General features: G+C 44.4%; 1 protein-coding gene across 1 annotated transcript in view; it reads left to right on the top strand.

The window, feature by feature from the left end:
* Positions 1-10,750: 10,750 nt before the first annotated feature.
* LOC135810183 (phospholipid scramblase 1-like) overlaps positions 10,751-12,000 on the top strand; it is a 1,403-nt gene continuing 153 nt past the window's right edge. The window contains exon 1 of the mRNA XM_065323652.1: positions 10,751-12,000. This exon is cut by the window's right edge and continues 153 nt beyond it. Within this exon, the coding sequence (XP_065179724.1) occupies positions 11,028-11,747 (720 nt within the window). The 5' untranslated portion in view covers positions 10,751-11,027 and the 3' untranslated portion in view covers positions 11,748-12,000.

Here is a 12,000-nt window from a genome sequence, read left to right as displayed (position 1 = left end):
CGGTTATGAAATTATGCTTTTCGCATTACTGAAAAAATTGCAGAATTATGCTATTTTTGTGCTAAAAGTTATCATAATATTATTATTGTAGTATCCCTGCCCGACCAATACGGAAGCAGTACGGAACTAATACGGAGCTTGCCTGATGTATATTTAGTGTATCTCCGTATGTAAGCGTACGTCGTCTGCTGCATAAAAGCGGCTGCGCATTTCTGTTTTGATGAAGATTAGATTACTAGTAGATTAGATTACATAGCAATGAAAGCTAACTCGAGGAAGATGAGATTTTGATAATAACGAGCTATTCAACCTCCAGGTGTGCACCGGAGAGAAAGTCAGTTATTTTGCCGCTTCTTCTTTCATTAATAATAATATCTCAGGTGTGTACCTGAAAGTAGAATAAAAGTAATTCTTGTTGATTTCGCCGCGCCTACCACTCGGCTACCCATTACATTATGCCGCATTATGCTCACATATGCTGCTGATGTATATGATGGTTCTGTGCAAAATAACAGGTGAATTTTTTTGTAGAGGGCGTTGTACTGTAGTAGCAAAAGTTCAACGGGGTCAACGCACCGTCCGACCTAGCTGCGACCGTCACCCTGGTCACTGATTGTAGAGGACTGAACATGTCATCAAGGGAGTCGTAAACCTACGCCTTCCTGGACCCCTGGTGCGTCTACTTGTACTTGTACTTGTACTTGTACTTGTCGAACATGTACATGTACAACTGTATGGAATTTGATGCGAACAGGCGGAGTATTCCAATTTTATGCGATTCGTATGCAATTTGCCTCGAATTATGCGATTATTCGATTTTGGTAGGAATTATGCGAAAAATTATGCTAGCATAATCTGTCAAGGCCTACTCTAGACTCACTGTTTTCTTTACTCCACCTATCCAGTTTATCCTACCTTTTATTCGTTTGGGGATGATTGGATTTGCAACGCATTACAATAAAACAAACACAAAATACATGTACCGGTACTTCGGAATCTCACAGCCTAGTATTCCCCTCTAGTTGTCCTCCCCTTGCACATCTCACGTCCATTGTACTTTCATGACCAATGTTGAGGATCCAAGGAGAGATTCCTATACTCACTGTTTTCTTCACTCCCCTTAATCCAGGTTATCTAATCTTGTTCTTTTAAAAATCGTTTCTCCCTTTCCATCGTCATCAGGGAGTAGTACAATACCGTATTGTACTACTCCCTGATCGTCATCATCATCATATTTAACATTGGGCATGATTGCCCGTTTGACTTGCGATGTAAAAATTAATAAAAGAAATACAAATACAAATACAAGCCAAGAGGATGACACGTACCCAACTTCACCCTACTGAAATACAGAAGAGGTCGGACTCCCTGCAAACAAACAGGCAAAGAAAGAAGCACCACAAAGAAATCCCATCCGTCGCCAAGTATCATCACGTTACGCCAAACCGAACCAGAAAGTCATTGGTTCTGTTCCGTCTCTGGTAGGCACGCCCGATTATGCCGGCATAATTATTATTGGCATAATGAAATTATGCCAAATTTTGGTGGTTGAAAATTTGGAGCATAATTTGGCATCCTCTCGGTGGTAGGAGCATAACTACACGATTATCCCACAGTTCTAGTATGTAGGCTATACAATTGTGTACAATGCACCTGATCAGTGCTGGTGGTCTGCATGGCAAAGGGTTTGGAGGTGATGCAGATAGTGTTTTCAATGAAAAGCAGGGTAGAAATCATGGCAATACATTATTGTATGCTCGAACTCGTCTTCTTCAAAGTTCTTTTTCACACTGACACGGTACATGTAGCCGAAGATGTGAGTGAATCAGCCTTCATCAGGTATCCTGGGGCGGAAGAGATAGTGGCGGGTCGTCCGCAAAACTACGTGAACATGTACCGGTACACGTACATTACATTTGTACATTATGCCATGTTACGCAGTCATGACCAGTCTGGATTTTAGCAGCCATGATATGACTGCAGGCTACGGATATTGCTCTAAATTGATGTATAGTTGATGTTCGGTCATGATGGAAGGAGAAGTGGAGCTACGGGAGAGATGAGCTGATTATTCGCAGGGTGAGGCCCAGGGTGACATCGGATGGACGAGTATGATGATTACGAAGACAGTTGCACATGATAATTTTCAAAGGTAACTCAAACTAATTTGGCAATGAAATAATATTTTTACTGAAGTACAAAAGAAATCAAGTAATGAATAGAAGAAGTATTGTTTTCTCTTTTCCATGTTGACCTCTTAGGCTCTTACATGCATGGACACCTTGGTATGGGTATATTCATGTACATGTACATGTATTTTGTTGTACTTATGGCCACTTGCAACTTGCAAGTACGAAAAAAGGCACAATTTCCCGAACTTTGAGGCTCCATAAGTACAACAAAATGAATGTATATCCCCGGGTGCTAAAGCATATGAGGATTTTACGAGCATAATGCGAGAATCCTTGAAAGCATAATTCCTTGATTTCGCGAGCATAATCCGCTGGAGCCTGAGTCCCTGGATGCGGTTGGCAAAATCAAAGTGTCACAGTAACAGTGGCAGGTGTTTGTGCTCAGGCCAGTCAGGGACAGGAGACCTTGGGGACTGTGACACTTTGATTTTGCCAACCGCATCCATAGGGTCCGGCGGATTCTGCCGGCAGAAAAATTGGCAGAATTCGGTACTTTTTCTGGTAAGTTTCATGCATGTGTGGTATGTGGATAAAAAAAGGAGCAGAATTCGAGGAATTGCCCGCCATAAGGTTTGGTATGGTTCTGCCAATTTCACTGATTTTCGGTCAGAATCTGCCACCTTTTCGAGCTGAATCCGCCGGTCCCTACTGAGTGCCACATCGTAGTAACCTGGCTTCTTTTGATATGGGCATCTCGTCCGTGCCGAATGAGACGGCAGTTGCGCTCAGTGAGCGTCTATTTCATATTATTGACTGGGAGGCTGTGCTCCAACTACATCGGGGTGATCCATCCCTATCTGCAGATACATGTACATGTATGCTGTACGAGTCTTTGGAGAAGATACTGCAGTCCAGCTCTCCTATCTAGAGCGACGCAAATTGAAAATCCGATGCACGCCCTCGAAATTAAAAATAATTATGAATGAAGCCGAACACGTCGAAGGACCCGTGACAAGCCTTGGGCCTGTTGGGGTGACCACATGAGAAACAAGCATTCGCCCAGGAGATTGAAACTAGGAGATAGCGTCTTCACAGCAGTATCAGTGACTCCCTCGATTTAGGCTAAGGCCTGTGGAGAATCCATAAATACAAATATAAATCAGTCCTCGCTCCAGAAGGCGATATGGCTAACAGAAATTGAGGGAGGCTGTGGAGATCCGAAATTTGACTCCGAAGATAAACACTAACGCTGGACCATGTGCACGGCCATTGTTATTTTTATCATGTGTATCTAAGCAACGCATATTTTTTTAAACCAGAAAAATAATAATATGTAGCGAAAAATAAAGAGAAGGAAAATAATAACCGGTCAAGCGCTTTAATACAAACAGAAGAAAAAAATCATAAGCCAATACGCGCTAAACTGCGCTTAAATTATAATGAAGGGAGAAAAACTGGAATCCGCTGAAATTATAACATACAAAATGTTACAGAGAAAAGGGGAAAAACTGGGGAAAACAGACAGGTTGCCTGTTATTTATTTGTATCGCCACTCGCTTCATTACAGGGTGAAACAGAGCTCTCGGCCATTGAAGAAAATATTGAGTCACCTCCACCATTACACTGCGCTCTTTAGCCGACTAGACCCTCCTACACACAGCTATCACAATTGCGAGGACACTTCCGTAGACGATACTGATAAACTCCTTCAGACAGCTGTTTCGCTAAGCCACTCACTTCGTCTGATTATCATGACATTCGGCGCTGTGTATATTTTTTTGTTTTTACGTCAGCTGTAGTGAGTGTAGTACCATCCACTGGTAGTCGATATTATTAGCACTATCTAAATGCTCCCTAGAATCACTTGCCTATCGTCGTCAAATCATCTATCTCGCCACTTTTCACAGATGTGTTTTCCATTATCGTGATTACCTTGCTGATTTCCTTTTTAACATTACAAATAGGAGCGCCGACCAAATAAAATCATTCTTCCCAAATTTAAATCATTGTCTAAGTCTCTCTTCATGTTCCGAACTGCTATTCTATGGAAATGTTTACCCCCCAGTCTAACATCGGAAGACTCGCTCTATAAGTTCAAAGCTGCTCTCAGGAAATTTACAGCTGACCATGCTTATGCAATCAACGGAATTCCGCCTCCCTGCAGTTGATTTTCCCCGTTTCTCTCCTCATCAATCCCTACTAGGCACCGGCGGCTTATGCCCGCGAAATCATGGAATTATGCTTTCATGGTAGGCCTTGACGGATTATGCTAATATTTTCGTGAAATTATGCTTTTCGCATTGCTGAAAATATTGCAGAATTATGCTATTTTTATGCTAAAAGTTATCATATTATGCCGCATTATGCTCACGTATGCTGCTAATGTGCGTGTATTATGATGGTTCTGTGCAAAATAACAGGGGAATTTTTTTGTAGAGGGCGTTGTACTGTAGTAGCAAAAGTTCAACGGAGTCAACGCACCGTTCGACCTAGCTACAACCATCACTGATTGTAGTGGACTGGACATGTTATCAAGGGAGTCGTAAACCTACGACTTCCTGGTGCATCTACTTATACATGTACATGTACTTGTACTTGTAGAACATGTACAACTGTATGGAATTTGATGCGAACATTCCAATTTATGCGATTCGTATCCAATTTGCCTCGAATTATGCGATTATTCGATTTTGGTAGGAATTATGCGACAAATTATGCTAGCATAATCTGTCAAGGCCTATTTCATGGATTCTCGCATTATGCTCGCAAAATCCTCATATTATGCTTTGGCACGCTGGGATACATATTCACTTTGTTGTGCTTATGGAGCCTCAAAGTTAGGAAAATTGTGCCTTTTTCGTACTTGCAAGTGGCCATAAGTACAACAAAATACATGAGTATCCCCATACCAAGGTGTCCATGCATACTAGAGATCAACCCGGAAAAGAGAAAACATTACTTCTTCTATTCATTAGTTGACTTCTTTTGCTTTGAAAGATTTTTCCTTACCTTTGAAAACTGTCATGTCCAACTGTCTTCGTAATCGTCATACTCGTCCAACTGATGTCACCCTAACCCTGCGAATTCTTATAATCAGCTCATCTCTCCCGTAGCTCCAGCTCTCCTTCCATCATTACCGAACATCAACTATACCCCAATTTGTTTAGTTATTAGAGCAATACCCATAGCATGCACAGTCATAGCTGCTAAGATCCAGACGTCATGACTTCGTAACAAGCTTAGTGTACATGTACGCGGAGTTTTGCGGACTACCCATCACTATCTCGTCCGCCCCGGGATACCTGATAAAGGCTGATTCACTCGCATCTTCTGCCACATGTACTGTATCAGGGTGAGAAAGAACTTTGAGAAGACGAGTTCGAGCACACAAAATGTATTCCATGATTTCTACCCTGCTTTTCATTCCAAACACTATCTGCATGACCTCCGAACCCTTTACCATGCAGACCACCAGCACTGATCAGGTGCATTGTACACAATTGTGTCGCCTACATACTAGAAATGTGATACAATCATGCAGTTATGCTCCTACCTCCGAAAGGATGCCAAATTACGCTCCAAATTTTCAACCACCGCATTATGCCAATAATTATGCCGACATAATCCACCGGTGCCTAATCCCTTCTTGTCTTTGCACATACTAGTAGTAGTAATGTTCTTTCAATCAAATGAACCCCTCGATCAGCAATGCCCGCCACTATCTCGTCCGCCCCGGGATACCTGATGAAGGCTGATTCACTCGCATCTTCTGCTACATGTACTGTGTCAGTGTGAGAAAGAACTTTGAAGAAGACGAGTTCGAGCATACAATAATGTATCGCCATGATTTCTATCCTGCTTTTCATTGAAAACACTATCTGCATGATCTCCGAACCCTTTGCCATGCAGACCACCTGCACTGATCAGGTGCATTGTACACAATTGTATAGCCTACATACTACAACTGTGGTATAATCGTGTAGTTATGCTCCTACCTCCGAGAGGATGCCAAATTAAGCTCAAAATTTTCAATCACCAAATTATGCCAATAATTATGCCGGCATAATCCGCCGGTGCCTAAATTCGGCATACTACCTTTGGGTCATTTCATAAAAATAACCCAGCTCTTAGTCTTTTAATAGTTTTATACTGACTGGGGAGTTGGCCTTCATCATGCTGGTTTGAGAGCTTGCACATCATTGTGAACCTGATGAAGGTAATTTGTAATAATTGTAATTGTAAACTACCGCTTGTAAGTTGTATTATGAAATGAGTTGAATTATTGCACATGTGGGCTCTACTCTACATGATGAGCTAGGCAAAAAAGCAAAGCGTAGGGCCCTGATCTGAGCTTAGTCTAGCATGACGTCATAATTATGTTTATCTCAATTCAGTGTTTCCCGAAGAATAAAAAAAGGAAAAAGGGAGAACGGACATGGAAATCGGAAATCCAGTCGAATGACCTGGGCCGGCGCCCTCTGCTCAAGAAGCTGCAGCTAGCTACATGTACATCATGTACATGTACATCATGTACATGTACATGACAATACTGTACATTGTGTCATGTATTACTCAGCTCAGGGAGTCGTATTGAGACCAATGACTTTTACAGTGAGGTGATTATCTGGCTACGTATGACTGTCCTAGACCTAGTATCTGGCTGGCAGTACTCTGACTGGCCTTGCCTGGCGGAGAATGCTTTTCAGCTTTTCAAACAGAATCTGCCAAAATATTTTCCACCATTGTCCACCAAGTGCTACGTAGGCTAGGCTGGCTACATACATGTACATACATGTACATGACTGTACTACTGCAGCGGACATGGAAATCCAGTCGATTGACCGGGGCCGGCGCCCTCAGCGCGTACAGAACGTTAATAACGGCGAGAACGCTGCGTGCAGTGCACATGTGTCTTGTCATTGTTGATCCGATGCTACCATCTACGGCTTATCCCGGCTGCATATGCGCATGGCCAGCGCGCTGGGACCGGTTAGCTAAATTATTACTAGACGTGCGACCGGATTTCCATGTCCACGACATCGTCGACAGTATATCTAGTATATCTACATATATCACTCAGCCATCACCAGACACCAGATCACCAGATTACTGGCATCAGGCACTGCGCTGAGCTGAGGCGCCTCAGCTCAGCGCAGTGCCTAGCCTAGGCTAGGCAGCGTGTTGATGGGGCTGTTAAGTGATGACGTCACAGTTCCTTCGATACGCATAACAACGATCCCACTGGGGACAAACAAAAGTAGCGTCGTCTCCACCGAACCAGTTGTCAGTGGCAACATATAGGAATCGTGTACATTTCTTCGTTTCTTCTTTGCTGTTTTCAGTGAGTGTTTTGTTTTCTCTTTGTCCTTGATCTCGACGATGTTGTCGTGCTCATTACCTTACTGAGACGTCTCTTGTGACTGTAGCCAGTGTCACGGAGGATTTTATTGGCGTGACAAGGTAGATCGCCGAGATCGAGCGTGAAAAACGCTCTGCATTAGTAGCTCCTGTAGAATGTTTTCTGGGTTGGCGTATCCATGGTCAACAAAACCAAGGTGCAAGACAGCATGAGAGATCGTGTAAACGATGTGAACTCCAAAAGGTAAGCTCCTGAACAAGTGGAAAGATATGGGTATTTACAAACTCTCTCTTCATCCATCGATTGCCGCTATGCATTGCATTTTTTCTTCACAGATAATCTGGCCAAATTTATTGTAACTAGAGAGTGCAATCGTGCACTGCTTGGGGCCCATCCCAATGTCATCACATGGCTGTGGTGACTAGTGTGTATCTGGGAGAATTTTTCCTCGACTGATACGGAGTGCAGGTGGATCGATTATGAGAAATGCGAACATGTGAAATAAGTAATTAGTTGTGTCGAAGAAATGTGCAATAAAATAAATTTACTTTACACTCAAACATACACTGTACATGTACATGTAACATCATGATAATGATTCCATCTTCATTGTCCCGCAACTGGTACACCATACGCACCGAATACATGGTGTGTGTGTGTGCGCGTGCGCATGTACATGCACACACTCTCATGCGTGGCCGAGTCCGCCAGATGAACAGACCATGCATTTGCACGAGGTGTCCGTAATGTCATTGGAACGCTGTACTTTATGACTTTATTCCGAAAGAGTATGTCTTGCCCCTGACGAATGGAGTTGTGTCTGTGCTCAGCGGGTATCGGGCTATGACGCAACACTGCAATCAGCGCTGCAATTAAAAGAGCACTGCATGGATTATTTTGACTGGCTTCCTTTGCGTTTACTTGGTTGAGCCCGTGGTTTCATTTCTGTGTTCTGGCATGATTGGCCTCTGGAAATAATCAGAGTGGATGTCATTTTGCCATATATGTGTGCCTTGTGCGACAGGTTCAAGGCTAGATGCACTTCACATTCGGCGTGCGATCTCAGCGTCTGGGACCTGATGAAGTCTTGGTTGGATGATTATTCAAGCCTGATACTACTCGACACACCAATGTTCATGTCAATGTAATTTTTTCAGAGCTGCACTATTTACGTGTTGATGCTTACTTCGGTGTTAGCGTGTTTCCCCCGGATTGTTTCTATCATCATGATCGTGTGTTCTTGGGCTGAGCGAGCACATGCACAAGTGTGCAGCTATAACCCTGTGTATCTTTGGTTACACTTTGTTCTGCAATGCATGTACCTTGTAACATTATGTGCTTGCACTGCTTTGTCTGGCCTGCGTATTTCAGGACTATTCAGTGCATTAGACCCAGGTTTGTTTGGTTGCCGGATGATCTCTTGTTGCGTCGCTCTGTATTTGTATTCATCAATTTTTGGGCTTGAGAACTGAGCTGTTGTGTGGTTTCCAATATGAAAACATCATGCTGGTGCTCTGTGTTTCGATTATCGACTGTCGGAGCATTTATTAGCAAAACGGTCAATACTGTAGTCTTTTCACGTGTTTGTCTTTTTTGTGTTTTCGCCGGGGGTATTAGCGGTAACGTTGCACACAGAACGGCAGTGTTGCATCACTGGACGACCCTGCCTCTGCATCTGACTTAATTTCCGCAGGATCTGGTGCAGTTACACCAGACAGCAGCCACTTCCTGTAAACACGCAAACAGCAAAAGAAGAGATCCCGCAAATCAGGAAAAACCATTGCGGAAAATATAGAGTAGATCTGGGAAGACATCTGGCAGAAGAAGAGAAGCGGAAGATATCTTAGAACTAGTAATCAAAAGAGTTAGTGATGAGGAACGGGCTATAGGAATCAATGTAATGTAGTACAGCATGAATGTGTGCAACATGTATACAGGTCATGCCGTACCGGTCTGCAGGCAGGGTTGTCTAGTAGTCCTACTTCAAAGTATTAAAGTGGTTGCTGGGAAAAGCACTTAGGAGTAACCGGTGGGACAAGAGTTGGTTATAAGTAGGGCCAGGGATACTACAATACAACATTCAATAATCTGGAGTAATTACAGTGAGACAAACACTTCAAACAGTGCTCTCTCTCTCTCTCTCTCTCTCTCTCTCTCTCTCTCTCTGTCTCCATCCTTCCAAAAATACCCTATGACAATTCCCTAGAATTATTTTATTTTATATTCTTAGGACATCATTCTGAACATAATAAATTCTTCCATGGGTCTTCAATCACCACGGAGGGCGAAAATATATTATCTAAGTCATGCAGTTTACGGGAGGTGCGAGCTGTCATGGATATAGAGGCTGATATTGTGCCAGCGTGAGGGCAGAGACAGAAAAAAGACACTGATTTCTTGCTCACCTACATGTATAATCGAATCCACAAGGAGCGCTCATACTTTGATCCATCAGGACGCGAAACATCTTCAAAGCACTCTCAAACACGGAGTTTTACTGTGGGCAGCCAATTTCACAGCCATAATGAAGACACTCGACGACTACAGGAGTTTTGTAGAGGAAAGAACAAAGAGTAAAGAGCGACAACAATCGCTTGAAGAAAAAGCAAAGAAAAACTGCTGTCTCTCCAGTCATTTAGATGCTGTTGCCCTTGACATCTGGTTCCATCCAGAGGACGCGACTTTTGTTTGTCCCCAGTGCTCTCCGTTGCTATGCGTATCGAAGGAGCCGTGACGTCACACTTAACAGCCCCATAGTGGCGCGCAGCGTGCCAAGTATGCATGTGCGTGTGGCTCTTATCAGTTATCTGCAGCCGTGCAGCCTGCAGCGCAGGTGCACCGCTGTGTGTGCAAAACTTCCCGACCAATAACAAGAGCTCTCTCCGTGCACAAGAAGTAGATTATTATGCATAGTAGAACACATTCGCACGTCGTTCTTGATGATGTTTGGCTCTGCACTCTCACCTTCGCACTTCTGCACTAGCGCGCTCTAGCTCCGGAGCTCCGTGTAGTGTGAGTGTGAAGCCGTGCACGTGCCTGGACCGTGGACGTTCTTTTACAGACTGCATGCAGGCAGTCACCTCGTCACATACAATCATGTAGTATTGTAGAACTACCAAGTAACAAGTATAATTATTGTAGTAGATCTACGTGCGCTACCGATCGCGATCGCGATCGCCGATCGCATACCGACCCGTCCAGAAAACAACAGACTGCTAATCTTTCAGTCGTGGCCCAAGAAATCCGACCGACTAGTGAAACGACGTAACACCGGCGTAACCGCGTTCCCATTTCATGCATGGTGCAAAACCCATTGAAGGGCTGCAGCCGTAGTGCAGGGTCCCACCCTCACCCTTGGTGCTTATTTCGGGATATGGGTCGTATTTCTTTGGCCACAACTCTACAAGTACAAGTAGTCGGGGATCAGAGAAAGAGAGAGAGAGAGTCCCCAATTCTGCAGGGCGTTGCGTTGCGTTCCTTCTCTTGACAAAGTCACTTACGCAAGGGCAGTGGTAGAATAATAGCAGGCTGACGGTATGGCTGCGCCCCCAGCTAAAGGCGAAGTCCAATGGATGCCAGTTCCTGAGGCACCAGCCAACTGTCCTCCAGGTCTCGAATACATGATGCAAATCGATCAGCTTCTTGTTCATCAGAAAATCGAGCTTCTTGAGGTCCTTACTGGTTGGGAGCAGGCAAACAAATACGTGGTGAAGAACACCCTTGGTCAGCAAGTGTACTTCGCTGCAGAGGTGTCCGAGTGCTGCCAACGCCAGTGCTGTGGCTCTGCCAGAGAGTTCAAAATGAGCATCCTCGACAACGCTGGCAAAGAGGTGATGTGCATGCAGCGTCCTCTCCGATGCGACTCCAGCTGCTGCTGCGCCGACTGGCGTCCGTATATGGAGGTGGAGGCCCCTCCAGGTAACATCATCGGCTACGTGACGACGGAGAAGTGCGCCTGCTTGTATCCGACGTTCATGATTCAAGATGCGAGTCAACAGAATGTGCTGCGTATCCACGCCCCGGTGTGCGGCAGTGGTTGCTCCTGCTCGCCGAAGTTCCACGTCCGGTCCTTGGACGGTCAGGACGTTGGCCTCATTCAAAAGCAGTGGTCGGGATTCACCAAGGAATTTTTCACGGACGCCGACAACTTCGGCATCAGTTTCCCAATGGATCTTGACGTGAAGATCAAGGGTGTCATGCTTGGAGCGCTGTTCCTTATTGACTTCATGTTCTTTGAACATGGAGGCGGAGAATGAATAGCAGACACGTGAGAGATCCAGTTCAATTGTGTGCATCATGCTACTGTAGATGTGGTGGTACGTGCTCCTTGGAACACCGTCGCTGATTTCATGGTCATGCTGATAATAACGTCAATGATTATTATTGGGTGATTTAGGCACTCTCTTTGTTGAGTAGTTGAATATACTGTTGAGAGTGGCATACGCCTGCAGTTAGGGTGTCCTGCACTGTCTTCTTAGTCACACATTGTATTTAGTGTCTTTTCATTGT

Source organism: Sycon ciliatum, chromosome 2 (genome assembly GCF_964019385.1).
Source record: "Sycon ciliatum chromosome 2, ocSycCili1.1, whole genome shotgun sequence".
Classification (NCBI taxonomy): Eukaryota; Metazoa; Porifera; class Calcarea; order Leucosolenida; family Sycettidae; genus Sycon; species Sycon ciliatum.
Note: the sequence above shows the minus strand (reverse complement) of the source record. Positions and strands in the feature narration are given on the sequence as shown.